Consider the following 22,080-nt stretch of genomic DNA (forward strand, 5'->3'; position numbering starts at 1 on the left):
AAAAGGTGGAATCTAAGCCTGGAACTGTGGCCCTGACTTAACTGCTTTTAACAAGCCACAGTTATACAAACTGATTCAGCATTAAGAAGAATTTGGCAATCTGCTTTTCACCTTCAATAAAACATAAGGATTTTCATGTAACATCATTTGTATATTCATAACAGACATCATTATATCTCAAAAAACTTTCAGTATTACAGAACAAGATAAATCTCCTCAGACATGATATCTACAGTGCTGGCATTGTCCACTTCTGAACAAAAGATTTCATCCCATGTGCACTATGCCAGGAAGCCTCCATTGAGACTGCTGGTCAGTACTAGGACATTAGGCCTGGGGCCGTGAATTTTGTTTCATACCAACTTGTATTACTACTGGGCTAAGCAATGAAGTGTGATGTAAATTAGATAAATTCTGAAGGGGCTTTCTGATAGTTTTAGCCACAGTACTACAGGAGAGCAACTGAACGTTCAACACATATAGCTCATTATCCCTAACCTGAATAGTATTCCCCAAAGGATATTCAAGTTAAAATTAAAAGCCCTCTCTTTTTAAGATCATCTATTACAGTTTATAGAAGAATAGGGAAAAGTTACTCATTTAAGTTTTTAATTTCATGCCCAAGAATCTCAGCAAGAAGCGGCATTCTCACAGCAGATTCTTTCCAGCTCAGCTGCAGTTAGACAGCTGAATCAGTAATGCAGTATAACACGGTCATATTAACCTGGTGAAGCAGAAAAGACCATCTGCATCACCATGAATGTAACTAGATCAGAGTGCCAGCAAAAAAAAAAAAAAAAAAAAAGCAACCCTTTAATAGCAGCTAAAGCCATAAAATCTTATGAATGATATTTTTAAGATTAATGTAATTGATTAAAGAAGTTACAGTATTCGTTTTACCTTTCATACAATAAGCTTCCAAGATCAAGATCTTTTCCAACTCATTTATATGCACATTCAAAATAATAAATTATTTTTAATATACTTCAATGATTTCAACTGTCAAAAATTTAAGTATACTTAGTAAATCAGAAGAAATATGCATGCTCCTGAGGTCCATACCACCAAATATCGATGTGTAGATTGAAAATTGGCACCTCTACGTGCTGTCAGTGAACTCGCTATCTACTGCACTGCTGTGTTAGTATATTCATTAGAGTAATAGATTTAATACTAAACATTTGGAATAAAGTGGGTGGGGTTTTTTTGTTTTTGTTTTTTTGTTGTTGTTGTTGTTGTTTTTCTTTTTCCAGAAGATTCCTCATTGAAGTCGTGAAACAAAAGGAGGGAAATTGTTACATGGAATCAAATTTTAATATAGGGAAAGAAAGGTCAAAATGAATGACCAGATTTCTTAAGATGTAATCAGCAGAGACACACAGAGTCCTGTTAAATTCATTTTCAATTCTTTGGAGAATGAAGGTTAGAGTTTGCTGATGTCATAAAATTAATCAGAATATGATGTGAGATTTGCAGACATCCCACACCGAATTACTGAAAGGCCAAGTGATAAAACAGTGAATTATAGATTATTTTTATATCTGTAAGAAAAGTCACTCTGCTAACCTCTAAGAACGGGAGTGGCTCATACCACTGCCAAAAGTTACTATATTAGAAATGAAAAGGAGCTAAGAGTAAGGGTGATCAGAGGTACACAAAAATTTTAATATAGATTAGTTATACTTGCATTCATCAAGGAGATCAAAAGAGATACATAAGGAAACTAGCACCTTTGACAACTTGCTTGCTGTAAAACTATTGCAAGAAGTGGTTCTTGCACAGTTTTACATAAATTATGAGAATGTTTGACATAGCATACTTTCTAGAGCAAAGTACAATTCTGTATCAAAAGCACTGAGACAAATTCATGGAAGAAAGTTCCATCAAACATCAATGATCTGAGCGCAAAACAATCTGTGGATCAAAAGAAATTTCTAAACTGCCAACATCCAGGAACTGAATAAATAAACTAGAAGAAATACAACAACTGAGTTGTCCTTAAATTCCTTCTCCACTCATCCACATTCAGGAACTATCAGAGGTCCTACACCACAAATCCTACCTCCTCAGTGGCCTTCAGTATAGCAACTTTAGGCTTTATACAACTTTTCCTTTAAGAGTCAGACACTCTCATTCATTCAAAATTCAAGTTAAATTCAGTAATATACATAGCACACTCTAAAATGTTAAATGACTGAGCTGTGATCAAATGTGTTGTATTAACTTATGTACAAGCATCAGCTAATTATTATCTCAAAACATTTCAGTAAAAAGTGAAAAATCACAGTGCTAAATATTAACGAATATTAGCTAGCTTCAAAGAGTGGTAAAACTAACTGAATAGAATGAAATCTTATCTCAACAGAATTTCTTATCCTAATAAGTAGGAACAGCAAGACATTTTGTGATGTTCTCTGAGAAAGCATACTCATAGTGGAAAACACATTGCAGAATAAGTAACAAGAAACAATAGGTTCATGTTTATGAAATGATGTTTGATCCATTCAGTTATTTTATTTTGCTACTGTTTCTTTATAATTTCTTCCATATTTTGCTGTGTCTTCTGTACATTAGAAGTCCTAATACCATCTGAATTATATTACGCAGTTTTCAAGTATTCGCTGCCTGGATTTGTTGTTTGTTTGTTTTATGGGAACAATCTGAGAAAACTTTACATTTCTTACTCTACATTTTTTCAATTTATAGCATTTTACTTGAATTTTACAATTACTCTCAGCTACAGCTATTTCTTACTGCCATAAATTTTGTTCACTTTACATGCATTCAGCATAGCCTACTGCACAATCAATAAGCATACAGACACGTAAAATCAACTGGTGTTCAGAGTTTTAGCCTAAGTAAGATTATCGCAACAGGAAGATAATAAACGGAAAATGCTTACCGATGTTGTAGACTCGCAATATTCTCCACAGTTAGTTACCTCTAGGAAGAGATCCTTCCTTAGTGGCAGTCAGCACTTAAATGGGATCTAGGAAAGGTGGAGCCAGGCTCCACCCCTTCCAGTAGCACAGGTGAATTACTTCCACCTGTGCTCCGTGGCTGACTCATTGCTTGCCTCAGGTGGTCAATCAGAAGTTCAGACAATGATTCAGCAGTTCCCATACACCTACCACATCATTTAATGTACCAAGTCCAACTAAGCCTACATCTACAAAAACGCGCAAAAGATGCATGTACTGTATGGATGCAACAGAGGGTTGGAAGCCACATCATTCAAAATAAGTGCTTCATTTAAATATAAAAATATAGCTGTTGAAAACAATAATAGCAATACTAATGCTCGATTTATTTTTCAGAAGGGTTAGCTCTGTTAAGTTTGTAGCCAATGAATCAATAAATCAGTATCACAGTTTTAAGCACAAGGAATTCCACTAATAATAAGATCCATAAATACCTGTTTCAGGATACATCCACAAAGCAAAGTAATCCAGTGCATATATAGCCTTACACAAATACACAGATTTAAGCCAGAAAGAACCATCAGAATAGATCATCTTATTTGTTATAAAGCAGACCATAGAATCAACGCTTATTCTTTTTCTGAGCTCATTAGCTTAGATTTGACTGAAATATGAAGTCCTCTGGAATTTAACAAACCTCCACATCATTTACATATCCCAATACAAATCACTATTAAGAATAGGTTAATTATTTATAGCTGTCATTATGTCATCTCAATTTGTGTAAAAAAAAAATTAGCAGATTTTCATGACAAGAACCTAACACAATCTTTTCTTTGTTGTTGTTTTTAATATATTTACATGTAGGCAAACTTTTTGGGTTCCGGTTACCTGGATTGAGACTTTTAACATATAGAAAACAGTCCTTACCACAAGAGGATCCCGATGCAGTGATAATCGACTCATCTAAGCACAGCGATGACTCAGTGGCTCTGAAGCACTTTAAATCACCTACAAAAGAAAGTTGTAGCCCTTCAGAAGTGGATGACACAAAAGCACTGATTCAACCAAGTAAATGTTCGCCTTTGGTTAATATATCAGGACCTCTCGACCATTCATCACCTAAACAGCAATGGGACAGACTTTACCCTGACACGATACAGACAAGCAATCCACTAACCCATTCCAGATCAAAGGAAAGCATTTGTAGCATACGGAGAGCATCTTCAGTACATGACATAGAAGGATTTAACGTCCACACGAAGAACATTTTTAGGGACCGTCATGCAAGTGAAGGTATGGTAGAAAAATCAGTCAGTATTCTGTCTTTCATTAAGAGAGATTTTTACGATTTTTTGCAGTAATTATCAATTTGTAAGCAAAACTACACATTCTCATCTATAGACATCCAAAATCACAATAAAAATATTAAGGGAGAAAATAAGCCAGTTTTGGGGGTTTTTTGTTTTTTACTCTGAATACTGCTTTTAATGTCTAAGCAGACCAGTGAAATCATGGAGCTGCTCTTAGACCACCATCTGCCTTCTGTACAGGAAAACAGCAAAATTAGTCCCAGCATCTGCAAAACTAATATTTGTACTAGGGGAGGAAAAAAAAAAGATTCAGACAATTAAGCCAGAACTGCATACACAGTTCTGTCCCATTAGAGATACTGTGTGCGAGACACACAGTATGTCCCCATATTGTGTGTCTCGCACACAATATCTCTAATGGCATGGAATCCTACTTCAGAGACAGAACAGTTTATTTTTAAAAAAATCTCTTATGCATATTGTATATTCACTAACCAAAACTAATGCTTTTTCTTACACATTGGAGAATAATCTCCTCAGTAACTCCAGTGAAAAGCTTGGTGGAATGCCTAGTGAAATACATGAAATTTATATTAAGCAGCTCAACTATGCGCAAAGTACCCCATGCAAAGTCATGGAGTACAACCCATAGTTTCTTCGTGTTGAAGAAGAAATGATGAGAAATTTAAGAAACAGAGGTTTCAAAACTCAGTGAATAGAAAAGTACTTTGTAACTCACTTCCACAAAAAGCTGCTAAATATACAATGCTTCTGTAGATACTAATGACTTGTGCAATTTTTATTCAAGCTCGATGGCAAGTAATGTACGTGGAATATTTTAAGAATTCAGAAACATGTGAACCTGTATTCACTCTTTCATAACATAAGAAAATGAGTCTCGTTTTCCATGATTGCTCATTCTTCTGCTGTCATTCACTGACTCCAAGAGTAAAACTCACTTAAGTTCTCCTGCCTTTTGGAAGGTGTGCAGCAGTGTTTCTGCTTCCGTACACCTCCTAAAATGTAAGTCTGAGTGCTCCACCCTCACTCAGACCAATTCCTACAATAGCAGAAGTGATTATTCCTTATGCTACACATGTATTAAATATAATAGAGAAATGCTTTTTCTTTTAATCATTTTTTTGCTTCTTTTTTACTCTAGTTTTTTCAGCATAAGTGAACCTGAAAATTCAATTAAGGCTATTCCAAACTGCCATTTTGGTATATTTCATTTTCACATTCAAGCCAAGATTTCAAGATCAGGGTCTGGAGCCAAAGACACCAATGTTTACACATGTCTTTTGGAATGCTACAGATGCTTCATTTTGTTTTTAACTTTCCCAAATCTAAATCAGCATTTCAAATAAAACACATTTAAATATATATGTTTTGTCAATTCCTATTTTCAGAACTTATTACGATTAAAGCACTTCACAGATAGTTCTCGAAATGTGTAAAAATTAAGTTCTATTACTAAGTTTTATTGTTTATAATGGTATAAAGTTCATGCAGAAATAGCCATACAATTTAATATTGGCTGCATGGAAGAGCAAAAGATTTCAAGCTCCATTTCACTGAGTAGTATTTTTCAAGTTTTAGATACTAAGAACAGGTGATTTTACTGTAAGAAGCAGATAATACATTCAAATTCCTCTGACATCTTACATCCTTACAGTGTAAACAGATAAAACAATGTCATCCAATTTTACTTTGCATACAAAACAGTAGAGAGTCTGTCCCTCTATTTAGGTTATATATACACATTCTTCAAAAAGTACAGCAGAAGAGAGGATAGTTCTCAGTGTCCCATTAGAATTATCAACCACACTTGATGCCATCTTCTCTCAGTTATGTTTGAATTCGGCATCTTATGCTGAAAAGATATTTAAATTTTACTAGAAAGTCCCACACGCCTTAACCTTAAGCTGCAAAACCCCATCGATGTTTTAAGATGATCTACATAAGTCAGGTGTAATGCAATAGAAAGCACAACAACAACAGCAGAGCAGCAAGGTCCTAGTCCACAGCAAGTGAGGACTTGCTCAAGTGCAACAGCCGTGGGCACAGACATAAAGAAGATGCTTACCTTCAGAAATCCTCAGGTACACAGGGAACTCAAGAGATGCCCTTGCCTTCACTGCCAACCCTTAAATGAGGTCTGGGAAGGGATGGATCCCGGCTCCACTCCTTCTGGTCACTCAGTACATTGCACATGCCTGAACTCCCTTGGATGGGCCCCGCCTTCTCACCGGGTTCTCCATCACTGTTTCAAGCCCTGACTTAGCATTTCTGCTACTTTACACAACCAAGATTCAGCCTAAATCCTCTTCTTTGAACTACAGATTTTGAGCAGAAGCTGTAGAAACTACTGAAGAATGTAAAACCCTAACTTACAGCACATAAAAATAAACTCCAGTCCTTATGTGGTATAGCAACAATCAAACACTAAAAGGTATCACATTAAAAATGACAGCTTAGGATTGTAAATTCATTTGGGCATACTCAGTTGAATTCCATCCTGTAGTTACCTGTTTGACAGCAAAAACAGCAGCACAGGAACTGTATTCCAACAAACTGCAGCCAAATTTTTCTCATCTGAAGCATCAGCAAACCAGATTTTGCAGGCAGGTACACCAGTACGTTAGGAATTTTACTGTTTTCAGAAAGGGTCCTCAGCCATTCCTGCAGCCTTCAAACTTCTTTGAGAGTTTGATCTCTAGAGCAGGTAACAGGAGCTGGTGGCACACAGGAACACAGCTGTTCCCGCCAAATTCAGGGCCCTTACACACTTACCGAGCCCCTGCAGCCAGGCAGGGTGAGCTGTACAAAGGGCAACCTAGGACTTGTATACATCCCTAAGAAGGTAAGGTGGTAACTGTTCACATGTGACTTCTTTAAATAATTAAACAGATTAATCTCAGGTGAAGGTTCAGGGATGAAAGTGCCTGTGAGGAGCAGGTGTACCTCATGAAGATAACTTCTCCACTATTACTTTCCACAAAGGTACCAACCAGTGTGCTGGGAAAAGGTTTAAGGCTCATCTTTCTCCTCAGCAGTTTCTCAGTATTTAGTGAGACATAGCACTACTCACCTTGCTGCTGCGTTAAAAGCAGTTCTGGGAGACCTAACTCCTCCTGGGAGGACTGGAAGGTGTAGGCACCTGTGAGACCACCCACGCAGCCCCTGCTGCTGGCCTGGGCTGCTCGCAGCTGTGGGTGCCTCAGTCTGGCTTAATTGCTTTTGACTAGTTGCTGTCTTGTGGGTTAGATCTTTGGATTTCCAAATCAGCATAGGACTTGTGGGGAAACAATGTTGTTGTTTTGCTGTTAAAGCAAGTTAGAGCCAATCCTACTCATTTTTGCAGCTCCTGCTGATCAATTCCAAACTGTTGTACAAGCTGTTCTTTGCCAAAGGGACTTCATCCTGCCCAAAACTTTACGTAATGCAATCATTTTAATTCCAGCCACATATATTTGGAAGCAATGTTTTCTGATGTAGATTTTAGTTGTCTTTTTTTCTCTCTTTTTCTTTGCTTTTATTATGCTGAAAACCAGACAATGGTCGCAATGTCAAAGGTAAAGTATCCGTCTAGACTATACGTTCCAGTGTCTCCACAGCCACACTTTTTGGCATGTTACTTTGCCTGCTGTATGAAATGTTCAAAAGCAACATTCTCATGCTGGCCCCCCTAGAGCCAGAGCCATTACTGAAATTATTCATGTTAAACATGTAGTCATTCTCTTAACTATTGTCTCAAAGCACTAACTACCTATCCCTGGAAAAAGTGAAGGCATAGTTAAACGGTTATTGTACTTAACTATCTGCTAATTCAAAGGTAAGGGAAGGGTCGTAGTTCAGGTCCTTTAACTCATTACTGCTGTCTAAGCAGGCAAAACTTCTGTTGAAGCAACCAGGAGTTTTACCTGTGAAAGGATGTAAAATCAGGCTGGGCCTCTAATTAACGATCTATTGTACTAAGGTGGCTACTTGTCAGTTAACTATCTCAAAAGTAAAAGAATTATTAATTAGGAGTCCTATGGAAATATCTTCACTTATTCCTATTTTGTTTCCTTAAAACTAGTTTCACGTTCCTGGATGGCAGGGGGTATGGTTTCAAGATTCCTGTAGCATTAAAGTGTGCATGCATGCACTTCATTACCAGTTATATGTTTAAATAATACTTCATGCAGTTACAGAGTTGTTTCTATTCACCAGCACTGAGCTGTGTCTTTTATCAGCATTTTGAAAATCATCCATCTCTAAAAAACAATGATTAAATTGTTCTGTTATTTTAGCTATGTCTGAAAACCAGTTTGTGATTTCATGCATGATGCAAAAAGTGTGTGTACTTGGTAAAGTCTTCTCTTTAAACTGCATGCACTGCATGAGCTAGATTTTGTGGAGTGAGTCATGGACTATGAAATCATTGCGTTTGCTTCATGTTACGTTGGTAAAGTCTTCGGGGGAAAAAATGCAGTCATTGTACTCTAAAACAACTTTCATAAGTGTATTTACTGCTTGTGAAATATGTTGGCTTGACGGCTCAGAAAGTGAAATCCTTTGTTAATGCATTTCGTAAGCAGGGGCAATGTAATCCTACCATACAAATGGAGAGTTCACATTAAACCTTAAAGAATCCCCTTTATACAGTAGGCAGAAGCATATTATTCTCCCTGCTTATTTAATTCTTTCCTGTTCTGCTGAAAGTGTCAATCAGGCTGCCAATTAGTGTCAACTGTGATTTGTAATGGACCTCCTTTTCTCCTTCCTGCTATGAGAATATAGGAAAAGTCCACTAGCTCTCAAGTAGCAGCCCACATTGTACTTAAGGGTTAATAAGGGGTTTTAATTAATTACCATCATCAATGATATAAATATATTTCACCAATTTTTAACGCAAAAGGTAGTTAAAAAAGGTGGTTTAATTCTCATGTGCAATTAATTTAAATCTGATATCATATGCTAAGGCATGAATGTTACATAGAGGAGAGAGTAATTCCCTTTGGAACAGAAGCAATATAACATTTAAATCCCAGAAAGTAAAACTTCAGTGCAATTTAAGCTTCTAAAAAGTTACCATCAAAAAAAAAAAATCTTATCTATCTAATTGTGGATTTGGTTAAGCTCTCTTAGTTTTCTTTACCTTAGAGTTTCTTGAATATCAAGAATTTCATTCATCTGACGGATGGTCCCAACTAGATGTTCCACTCATGTTTAAGCCTACTCAATATTCAAATACTAATTGCTACAATTATGTAGAGAAGCAGAGCTGAAAAAAAAAAAAATGCTGCCTATCCCTGCACAGCACACACCAGCCAGATCAGCCCCTTTGCTAATTTCTGAAGTCACTGTGAGCCCTGCATCATTTTGAAGAACATGTTTAAATGAAAAAAGTAGATGGTGGAAAATATTTATTCAAGTCCTACCTGGGCTAAAAAGGCGTTCAAGCACAATATCCTATTTCCTTGATGGTGTCTTCAGTACCAGCGTTTCTAGCATAAAGATAGAAAGAAAGACTGGTTTTGGTAATTTAGTGGTTAGGGTACTCACCCACAAGTCTTATATCAAATCACTGGACCAAATACTGAAAGGTCTTTGAGAGCAGAAACACTGGGTTGAAGGGGAGCACCTTAACTACCAGGGCACATGCCCTCCCTTGTGAGCTTGAATATCTTTCTGCACAGTGGTGCTGCCATAAAGTAGTTTATCGAGAAACTCTCTAAGACTCAAGTTGGAGTCTTAGAAAGTTGGCATTCTTTAATACCAGCACTGGATGCATGGGGGATCGTCTCCTCCTATCATGAATGCTTTGCACAAAGAAGTCTTCAGTTTATATGCGTTCAGAGGTCTTCCTGGAGGTAAATACATATTCTAAATTAAGACTTGTGGAGCTCTCCTTATTGACACAAAGTCTCAAGAACCTCCCTTATCTATTCAATGCAAAGACACAGACCCTTCCCACTATCTAAACAAACTGCAAGGTTTTCCGTTTAGGATCTTAGCAAGCTGCAACTTGGATAAGTAGCACGAATTGAGGTGGAGCAGGGGAGGTTTTTTTCCTCTGGTTTACGTGAACCTATGGTTTGTATGAATTCGGGAAGCAAAAAGCACGTATATGAATTCTTGTAAGCTAACAAAGCAAATGAAAAGTTTGCTTCTTCGGAAGTCATTCTAAACCAAGTAGAGGAGAGACAATCTTCACCTAAAGAATTTGACAGGCAACTAATGACAACAAAAAGAAAAAGAAAAAAAAAAAAGCCCTACTTTGATGTTGAAAAGATAAAGCATAAATGTATAAGCATAAAAGATAAAAGTATTGACCATCACAAAACAGCTTTGGGCTCTGAGTCCCAAGTAAAATCTTGAGAGATCAAGTTATAGAATTCAGCAGCACCTAAATTTACCCCCATCATGCTCCAGGCAGCTGTTTGCTCTGAATTTACTCATTCACACATTGCAAATACAGCCCATCCCCTGTTTACTCAGGCTTGTCATATAGCCTTATTCTGTCTTACAGGCTGGTTATGAATTGTAACACCAGTTCTTGTTTTCCTCCAAGGAATTAAAAAGAAAAGAAAAAGTAAAAGATAAACCACAAAATTCATGCTCATTGTCAGTAACACTATTAGGACATAGTAAGATTCTCATGCAGATATGAAAAAAGCCCTTAAATCCCACATTTTATTTTACTGACAGCAAGATCAGGACTTCTAGTTAAATACACAACTGCTTCTTGTTGTCTATACATCTGTAGATTTCTCTTTTCCAGTCTTATTCTCGAAATCAAACTTCACTTCTATTGAATATTTTTGGTTTCTAGACCAAATCTATCATAACAGTGCAAAATAATTTTGCTGATCAGTCATACCGTTTACTTGTAGAAACAGTTAAGTCCAATATTTAAAAGAATAATTATGATGGATATGTACCTCATGAGGTGTGATACTTCAAACTTTTTATTTAAAATGACTCATTAAAGTAATGCAGGATGATTGTGTATTAAATACTCAATTAATATTCTGCATGTGGTTATCCCTATTATTTTCAATATTTTTTTTGTACATGACAGCTAAGCCAACACATTTTGTGAGTTTGTTACTCTTCAAAATTAGTCTTTAAAGACAATGTTAGACATAGGTTAATATTAAATTGATTAAATACACAATCCAGTCCATTTTTCGGTTTGCCAGAAGGCATTTTTGAACAAACTAACTAGTTACTAACTAACAGGTATGATAACAGAGCCTTTACTCAGTTCAGACACTAATAGAATTGCATGTCCTATTTCTGCTTTTATAAACAATATGAGAACATAGTATTTATACTCAGCCAGAATAACCGTAGAGCATACCTGTTAAAATGAAAACAACTAAGCATAGACCTGGTATGCCTTTTGTATTCCACAGACTTTGTAAAGAATATTGGAGGCTTTAAGTAAAGGAAACCATATACTTACACCCAATAACAAAATGGATTCTGATTATTGGTAAAATTATTGTTAAGATGTGGATAATTTTACTAATAGCAAGTAGCTACTTCTAATATATCCATTTAAACATTAATGAGTCTATGGGAACTGCTGAGTCATGGCCTGAACTTCTGATTGATCACCTGAGGTCAGCAATGAGTCAGCCACAGGAGCACAGGTGAAGGCAATTCACCTGTGCTGCTGGAAGGGGTGGAGACTGGCTCCACCCCTCCTAGACCCATTTAAGAGCTGGCTATGGGGGTGAAGGGTCTTTTCTGGAGATCCACTCTGCTGGAGTATTGTAAGCAAGCCCAGGATATGGGTAAGCTTTCTTTCTGTTTTCTTTTTGTTGTCATAGTCTGTTTTGCCTAACTCTCTTATTTATTTTGGAATTATGACATCTTAATATTCATTAATTGTACAATGTTAATTTACTTCAGTGTATTTCTCAAAGACTAAGTAAGTTATCTGATTTTTCAGGGCCTTTTAATCATATCAAATCAAGTCTGTTGGGATCCACATCGGATTCAAATCTCAACAAGTACAGCACAATCAACAGAATTCCTCAACTCACTCTGAACTTTTCAGATATCAAAAATGAAAAAAAATCTTCATCTTCTCCTTCTTCGGAGAAAGCAATTATTGCACCTAAGGTGAAAGATCGAACGCACAATGTAACAGAGAAGGTTACCCAGGTAAGGTACTACTCATTATTTGAGTTAATTTTCAGTTTTACAAAGTTGATTACAGGTGTTCTAGGTCTCTCTACCTTTTTCACAAATAGTTTGGATTTCCTTGGAAGGTTTGACTTACTTCATCTGTAATTTATTTTCTCAAGGTAGTTTACGGTATTTGATGATTCTGCTTAAAATCTGCTACAGAGATATTATGCTCTGAATAGAATAAACAATTCAAAGGTTTTAGCTATCTAGTTTTCAATTGGGAAAAGCTGTGCTAAGTAAGGAAGTCTATTAATTTCTGTGATTCATGCTAGCAAAAACTATTGGTTTAATTCTTCTTTCTTAATTTTGTGGATCATTGATTAGTGTAAGATGCAATATGATAACAAATTTTGTCTGTGCTACTGATGTGCATATCATAGTTTTGTCTTGTAATTTCTGCACCTGGTCTTTGTTTTTTAATAATAATGTAATATAATAAAATATATTTAATACATATAATATAATAATAAATACTATATATTTTAAATATTATACAATATATAATAAAAATATTTTATATACAGTATAATATAATAATAATGCTTTTTCCTGTGGGCAGCTTTTCCATATGAGTACATCAAAAAGGTTGACAAAATGAGAGCAGGTACCTTATGTCATCCTTGGGAATGAGGCACACAACCAAATATGAAAACAATTCAAGATAATGTTTTTTTGATGAACATTTAATTTAGCAAGATAGGTTTGTGCTGATGCATATCAATAGATAAGTTTAAAGTCTAGCATACTGAATTGTGCCATTTCTACACCTGCTTCTTGTGCAGAAGGTTAGAATTCATGATCACAATACACAACTGGAAAGATTTTACATTTCTAAGTCAGTGTTTCTTGAGCAGGGATATCTCAGTGTGCTAGCCCACCCATGTAAAGAAAGGGATTGCATATGATCCTGATAAGAAATGTGAGACGGATGAGGAGTTCTTTTCTGCCTTTTTGTCCTTGTCCGTTAGTGAGGATAAGGACCAGTATACTGTTTTTTTTTGTGTGCAAACAACCTGAATACTGTTTACACATATACGTACACTGTGCATTTTACAGCTATGTTTATTAAGGAAACTGCAGTATGAAACCGCAGTCTCAAATGATCTCATTAAAGTATAATATTCACATAAATACATTATGTTGTGACTGGCTGTCCTGGACCTACAGAAACAAACTCTGTGGAATCTAGTGTTCAGTTGTTAGTTTGTGCAAAGATCTTCACAGTAAAGCAGTATACTATTCACCATTTTATGAATTTTTCAATCTGTTAGCTTTCTGAGGTACAGAGAAAAACATACATGTACTACTGTTCATTTCCAGATAGTAGTTTGCAGGAGTAAACTTTTATTCTTTAGGCAAACAAAGGAGCCAATAGTTATTAGAAGAATAACTATTGATTAGCGAAGATTAGCAAGGACAGTGGCCTCGGTGGTGATGGGATGGTGGCTGGACTAGATGATCTTAAAGATCTTTTCCAACTTTAATGATTCTATGACAGGCTACCAGTATGGAAGGTCCCTTAAAAAATGGTGAGATGCAACATTCTTTATCCAGAAGTCTCTGTAAGCACGGGGTCATCCCTTGAGAGTCCATCCACTCACGGACTGAAGAAGGTTAGAGGTGCTTTATATTAGAATACAGGTAGAAATTCCATCTGAAAAATTTTGCCTAAAATATCTTTCAACTTACTACTAACCAGCCTTCCCCAAACCAGACTGCATATTGTCTACATTGCTTCTATGCTTGATAGATTCTTCTACTCCCTGTGACAGATACAACAATGAATGTATTGTACACCCTCCTAGAGAAACAGAGATAGAAGCTCTATCAGTTTTATCTTGAGATCAGTTAGTGCCTAAAATGTAATTGGATTTTTATCTTTCATATATTTTGTCTGTGATAGCCAACGTGAACCAACAACCATTGTACTTTCTCCACTGATTAGTTGTGAAAGATTTAATCTCTTCCAGATCCATTTTGATATGTTTTTAATTATTCATTGCAGTTATGCATAGAAATCTCTTCAAAGATAATATAGCAAAAAGTCAAATTACATTACAAAGACTAATTTTTAAAAGTTATGTAAGCATGAGTCAAGCTTTATTGGTTATTTCAAAATTCTGACTGGATGATTCGTGCCGTACTGCCAAGTTTATATCTAATAGTGAAACTGTTATGGGGAAAAAATCTGTTTATTCTCAAAACAATGTCATATTGTTAAGTTTATATTATAAAAATTCCAATTCATCTAAAACTTCCAGGAACACTGATAAGTACATTTAAAATTAAATTTGATTTCCACTATGTATCATGTTGGCACAGTCATCTGATATGTAAATCTGTGAAGCAGCATCAGAAATCCACAGAGGACATTGTGACCAATTGAATCTATAGGTCAGTATAAAAAAAAAAGCAAATGACTGTAAAATGGCCATGCTAAGTTAAAAGGTCAACTTCAATCAGAGCAGAGAGATTTAAAAATAGTCTTCCAATAAAAGTTACAGCAGGAATTCCAAATATCTTTAGACAGAGCTTGAGAAATGTAGTAAAGGAATAGATAATATGATGTGCTTTTCTGTGATTGCAGAACTGAGCGACATGGAACTGCATGTCTGGTCACATATGCCACCATTCTATGCTGTTTTTCACCCTCTTCTTTCCTCAGCTTTGCAGGGAAATTCATTCTTGCTGCTGTGACCTGACATTTTTACTACTGTGATTTCTTTCACTGTCTGCAATTAAAATACAAACATATGCACTCTGGTACCACATTGATGTATCACTGAGCCTCATGGTTGTATCACTGCGCTCTGGATTCTCTGTAATGTCTCAAGTAATAGCAAACCAAGTCTCAGTATCTTACGATTCAAAAATGAGTTTCCTTTCCAGAGATAACTGGAATTATTTATTTCAATAAGTAAGTACTGGAATGTATTATTTCAATCATATTCACAATTTAGAGAAGGAATTTAAGAAGAAAAGGTAGCCAAGAAGGAGCAGATAGCACGCAGCTGCTTGCGCAAGAAACAGTAATGGTGGTCATTCTGTTTAGAGGGATGGATACATTTTGACAAAGCACTTAAGGAGGAGACATGGTTTAGCAATTGAGATTTTATTGTAATAAATTAGGACCAGAAAAAAAAAAATTAGAAAAGACTTTCAAAAGGAACTGAAGCTGTGAGATAGTGGTTGATCTTGAGTTAAAAATAGATGGAGAAAATGAGATTTCATTGTAGAATTGCTTAATAAATAAATAAAATTCTCCATATCATACATTTTAAGTAATGTGATAAGTAAATCTAATTGAAAAGAGCTAGGTTGTAAATTCTGTTGTCAGGACCCTTCAAATTTTACTACTTATGAGGAGTATTCAGGACATTATGTAGACATTAAGACTGAGGCACCATATAGCTAGCAGTAACATTTCTGTCACATACTTCATTCACTGCAAGCCATATAGTAACTGCAGTTTTAATCTCTTCGTAATGTCTAGAATGTCCTTTGGTTTAGCTGACTAAAACTCCCTGTGTAATGCATAGAACCATCATTTCTGCATAACATTGACTTATATGAATAGCTCAGCAATAGCTTCCACATAGCCATTATTGAATAATTGGCTTCATGTCTCAGTGTAGATATCTGTCACTAAAATTAGTTACATTTCCCTTCCACTTTACTGAAAACTTTTTTCGATGTTTCACATTAGAATTTCCGGAAATGCTAAGCTAGGCTATCTTCTAGAACTTACTTTTTTTTCATGACTCACTTCTTGATGGTCTGTTCAGGCAGGCAATCCAATTTCTGAACTTTTTTGCACTGACAGGTTTAGATGAGGTTCTGACAGTGATCGCTAGAAAGAGACAAGTCTTCCCAGAGGCACAGAAAATAGACTTTTTATTGAAGAAATCAGTGGGGCAAAAAAAAAAAATTGACATCTATGTCTTAACATTTTTGATGAGTTTGTAAAGGGGACTCTTGCCTCTAAATTATAGCATGTAGGGAACCAACAGTAAGCAATTTTAGCTTCTTTTTTAAACTTTAAGTCCTATTACTCATTCAGTTCATGCTGATATGTGGCTCCAAAGTTGAGAAATCTGTTGTGAATGGACTGAGAATGGCATGAAGATTGTTAGTCTGTATCCATAATTCTTCTCAGAGAAGAAAGAATTCCTGAATATCCACATACCAACAGTGGCAACAAGCAATTTACAGTTAAAAACCATGTAAGTTACAGATCCTTTAATTGTGTTATTTAAGCAAGACTGTTTTGTGGGCCCTGATCATTAATGCTAAGACAGATTATTGGTACCCAGAAGTTAAGCAGTCTGTTCTGGTTGAAAGTGTACCAATATATATCTATTTTTTATGATTTGACACAATAACTGAGTTATAGGAAAGTAGAGCCATAATCTTCAAATTTTTGTAGATACCATTTTTCAAAACCATCCTCCCACCTGAAATATATTCCTCCTAATTTTTTACATGGTTGATCCAAATGATTTGTACCTTAATTAGATACACAGTTGACTGTAAGACTGTTCTGATTTGCAGACATGCTGGATGCTCACAGCTTTTCTTAAAGTGGAGCTCTCAGTATATGGTGGATCACACAAGAAGAGATGGACCTTGTAGTTTTAGAATAAATTGTCATTTAGAAGGCACAGCTGAAAAAAAAAAAATCAGAATGTTACTGTGATGACAAAATCAACATACCCCAGTGTGGTGTAGTAATTCATATCTATCAAAGATGTCACCAAACTTCAAGAATAAACTCTTTTGTATTAGAACAAGAAGTTATACATAGTGCATAGAAACAGAAAATAAAGCCCTCGTTTTGATAAATTTTAGAAAAAATTAGAAAACATTTTACACAATTTAGAAAACTAGAAAACATTTTTATTGAAGCAACTGCTATTGAATTAAGTAAAAAATGGCCAGCTAATTACAGATTTACAGCAATTGTGAATGATAATACATTCTTTGAAGGTGATTGTTTCCACTAAAGCCCCATGTATTACCTGAATAGGCTAAGACATCAAAACCAATAGTGTTTTGAGAAGATTTCACAACATATCCTGGAAATGGAGCAGTCAGAAAGCCCAGCTGCTTTGAAGTATGTAACCTGGAATAATCCTTAATTAGTCCTAGTCATTCCCCTAAGATCTACCCTTCTGAGAAAGGGAATGCCTGATTTTGCTGTCAAGAAAAGGTATTCAGTATCTTTATGAATTAATAATTTCAAGTAATCAGTATTTTGTATGAGCTCTTTGTTGTTTGGCCTTGAGCCAAATACTAGATCTGTTCTGTGATGCTAATGTGGAATGGGTTATATGTTTTTTGTTTTTATAAATAGTGATTTTTTTTTTCAAGATCAATATTCTTCTTTTTGATGCTTGTGTATGAGAGAAAATAGGTACAGGTTTTCAGACTGTACTGTAGCTGATTCTGAATAGAATGAGTGTGTGGAGGTATGTAAGAAATAAGTAAATAAGACTGAAAAACAAGATGTAGACAGAATTTTGGCAAACCTCATTTCTCCAGAACAGAGAAACATTCCATGATGTATTGACCTTGGAAATTTTTAAACTTGGCAACTTAATCCATGAAAACCAAGAGTTTTGGCACCCATTGTGAACTGCAAGAAGTCAGGCCTCTGCTTATCTTCTGACAAGACCCAATGAGATCCAGCAAAGTGGTAGAGTCCTCTGATCCACCTGGCATGCACTGCCTGAAATATGCTTTTAAGTATGCAGTTACTGCTGCTATAAGACAGCTATGAAACAAGTCAGTCTTTTACGTAACCTTAGAACTGTACAAAAATGTAGTGTGGAAGAGACCTCTAGAGGCCATCCAAACCAGCCTCCTACAAGAAACAGAAATAACTTCAATTAGGCCAGAGTTAAGTGGTTACTATACTGACTCAATTCAGGAAACACTTTCTATGTTTAGGCTGAATAAGCATATATATTCCCAGAGAAAATCACCGAGTGATAGACAGCAATAGCAACTGATGTGTGGAAAGAGGGAGGAAAGAAGGCAGAAAACTGTGGATTTCAAGGACCAGAAAAAGCTGGCATTTTACAAGGAACACTGCTTGTGTAGCTAACATTTAGAGGTAGTCCTGAGTTGTATTTCCAGATAATTTTGCCTGTTAAAAAAAATCTTAGACTGTTAAAATTCTTAGAAATAACCTTGAGCACTGGGATCTCAGACTCAGGACTCTGAGTGCTCTAACCTTAAACAGCCTTGGGTTCTCAACTCTTTTCTGGTGCCAGACACCTCGCAAATGCAGCTAACAATTTAATACCATTTTTTTGCTAGCGACATATTTCCCTTTTAGTGTAATACTGGTTCAAAGACGAACTGAAATATTGGTAGATAATTTGAAAGATAACATTCAAGGAAACAGTTATGTTCCCACACATGACTGACAAAAGAAACTGATGAATAAACTGAACATTCTGGCAATTTGCAGATAGGTGATGGTAAATCTGGTTATAATTACAGGGCAGTTATCTTCTACTGCTGAAACCATGTGATCTTAAACATATAAGGGAAAAACAGTAGAAAAGGTGTTCTTCTTTTGTCTCCAGTATGAGAAAAGAGTATGGATTGGTTGGTGTTCACGTGTTGAAATCTGGAAAACAGTGTCTGTTTAGGGTTTGTTAGTGCTTGGAATTTTTATCTTTAGATTAGAAAAAGTAAGAAAAAATAAATACCATTCAGCCCAATCAGCACAATGTGTGTGATGAATTTTCAATGACCTCAAAATAAATAAGGTCATGCTTCTCATCTGTAATCTGTCATATGCTAAAACTTGGATAATGCTTTCAGCTTGTCACTGGTAACAGAACCAATAGAGAAAGTGGATACCTATAACAGTTCAGAAATAATGCTTTTTAAAAAAAGTGAGGAACACTCTTTAAATTATCTTTAAATATTAATAAAGTCAGAGCAAAGGAAAAATCTGCAACCATGTGTATAAATAAGAAAAATGAAGGTCGTAGGGTTCCAAATATTTTATGAAATCGTTCTGATTAAGTAGCGTGCTAATCAGTGTGATCATATGCAGTTGCAATGCATTTACTGAGCTTTATGAATGATATAGGTGATGCTAAGAAATGAAATTAGTGAAGATTTTACTCACTAATATAAAAATCTATCTAGAGATATAAATCTCTAGATGACTTTTAGTAAAAGTGCCTTAATCAGGCCATCTACACTTTGTGTGGAACTGTACTGTACTTAAAAAATACAAATGTAAGTGAAGCTGATTTTATGAATGTCTAGTTAATATTCATAGTGTTTAGAAAACATGCAGTTTTTTCTTCACAATACCAGCATAGACTTGAATTAGAGTTGTCTTTTTCTGAAAGGCTAAATAAATCCTGCACTGAAACACATGGTAAGATTCTCTTTAAGGTGATTTGTGTATTTTCAAGTATAAACTTTTATTCAAAAAATGCATATTTTACACTAATGCAGTGTCTTTTCAAATATCAAAATTAAAGTAAAAACTTTTTATTTAATAACTTGGAAACTGGCATGAACAGGTATATACATCTCCATGCATAGCCTGTTTGGAATACTTCTAATAGTAAATGGGAAACACAGCTTTTCACAGCTTTGCATTTTCTTCTAATCTAAGTATCCGTCTTCTTTGAATATATTTCCCTTTCTAAATGAATTCTATTAATTATGAAGAAACCTACTTTCCTTTGAAACAAAAGAGCTACTGCATGTCACAGTCTTACATTTGTACCATTTTGTTCTGTTCAGAAAAGTTTAGTTTTATTGGGTTTGTAGGTGGGATAACAATGAAAGATTTAACTGAAGGAAATACCTTTTGCTGCAGCTTAGTCTCTAATGATGTTAGTTGCTGGGCTTGGAATTGAGCAAGAAATCAGTGCCTGGGGCTCATGGTCATCTTGTAGAACTTGCTAGAGGCCAGCTAACTTGTTTTGACAAATTTTGTTAGAATAACATGCTGACTGCAGCTTCCTTCCAGATTTTCAAGCAAAGCTTAAAATACAAGTCACATAAAGGGTGATTATTTTCAGATAAGCTATGCTTTTTTCTTTCTTTTTTATGTGTATGGTACTGAGCAAGCTAAGGAAACTGAAAAAGTGAGTCATCCATTCTGCAGTTTAAACACTGTGGTAAATTTGACAATGCATCTGGAAAACAAAAAATATTGGGAACAGTCAATCTTACAGCCAGGCTTCAAGACATTTTTTTATTCCGGTTTATACTTTAAACCATGCATGTGATAACCTACCAAAAAGATTCCAGTATGTCCTTGGTTAAATCTTATGCTCTCCCGAACATGAGCTTAATTTAGCATTATGTAAATGGGGTAGTTCTAGTTACTTTTGAATCTCTGGTGTCATCCTAACACAATAGTTTTGTTAGAGCAGCAGAATGTATCCTCCTCCTAGTGTGTCATTCCGTATTTCCTAAAACCAAAACATATTTTTATATTGGAAAAGCAAAAAAAAAAAAAAAAAAAGTCTAACTTAACATCCAGCTACTGGTGGAGGAAAGGCATGTTTATCTGAGAGGTTCTTCATGGCTTTTTTCCTGTGACTGCTCTGCTACTTTCACTGTATAAACAGTATGAATTAAATGGATTGGTCTAGAAATTGGGGTTGTTCTTTTATGGGTTGGTTTTGCTACCAAGATATGATTTGTATGGTCGCATTCAATTTATCATGGCCAGCTACATTTTGGTAGGGAATTTCTTGACAAAATTTGGTATAGATAATGTAGTAAAAACTAGAAATGTTGTGAAAATTGAGACTTGGGCAGAATGGTAAGACAAAATATCTTCTTAAAATGAGTGATGCTGGCGTTTGTTCATTCATCATAAATACCAGAGAGTCATGAGGGAGAAAGACTGAATTTCTGAATGAAGCTTTTCCCAAGCCACCAGTTCAGTTTCAGTTGAAGTCAACTTTTTAACCTTTTGACTTTTTAAACAGTAGAAGATCTAATTACTAAATGCGAATTTTCTAGAAACTGAAGTTTGCTTATTTTTTGATTGTGGACCAAATAATTTAGCATAAAAACAAAGTTTAAATTTAAATATGCATCTAAGAATAGAGATCTTTTCTCCCTTTATACTCTGATCCTAAATGTTATGTTAACCAATACTGGGATCACAGAACAAAAGTAGAGCTTGTACCTGCTTCATCTTTATTACATGCACTTCAGATATTCTCTTACAGCATTTGTGCTCTTTTTTAACTGAATTGAAATGCTTGGCAACTATATGAAGGTACATTTTTTTTTTTTCTGAAATATATTGAGGGACGATAAAGCACAGGCACAAAATCTGCTTTGTTTCAATGTCATACCGCGAGCTAACAGGAGAAAAAATATTTTAGGTGTCTAAAAATCACAGTAATTTAAGCCTTTTTAAAATATATGACCCCTAATGTTTACTTGTTCAGACATATAAATGCTTGTTCACAACTTGCTGGATATTTTGCCAAAAGAGCAATGAACAGTTCACAAACTCTTTAGCATTTTGAAGTGGTGTATTTTCGATCTTGTGTAATAATACTACTTCACTTCTTGGAGAATTCATGAAGAGCCTTACACAACTTTTAATACATACTCAGGCATCAATGTTGGTTAAAAAAAAAAAAAAAAAA

At 35.4% G+C, this 22,080-nt stretch overlaps 1 protein-coding gene across 1 annotated transcript in view; it reads left to right on the forward strand.

Moving 5' to 3' along the window:
• KCNH7 (potassium voltage-gated channel subfamily H member 7) overlaps window positions 1–22,080 on the forward strand; it is a 209,223-nt gene that overhangs the window by 137,056 nt on the left and 50,087 nt on the right. The window contains exons 4-6 of the mRNA XM_042822631.1: window positions 3,789–4,217; window positions 7,789–7,809; window positions 12,183–12,397. Coding sequence (XP_042678565.1) covers window positions 3,789–4,217; window positions 7,789–7,809; window positions 12,183–12,397 — 665 coding nt within the window. The remainder of the gene's footprint in view (window positions 1–3,788; window positions 4,218–7,788; window positions 7,810–12,182; window positions 12,398–22,080) is intronic.

Source organism: Centrocercus urophasianus, unplaced genomic scaffold (genome assembly GCF_019232065.1).
Source record: "Centrocercus urophasianus isolate 14NV4802_14NV808 unplaced genomic scaffold, USGS_Curo_1.0 seq_20, whole genome shotgun sequence".
Taxonomy (NCBI): domain Eukaryota; kingdom Metazoa; phylum Chordata; class Aves; order Galliformes; family Phasianidae; genus Centrocercus; species Centrocercus urophasianus.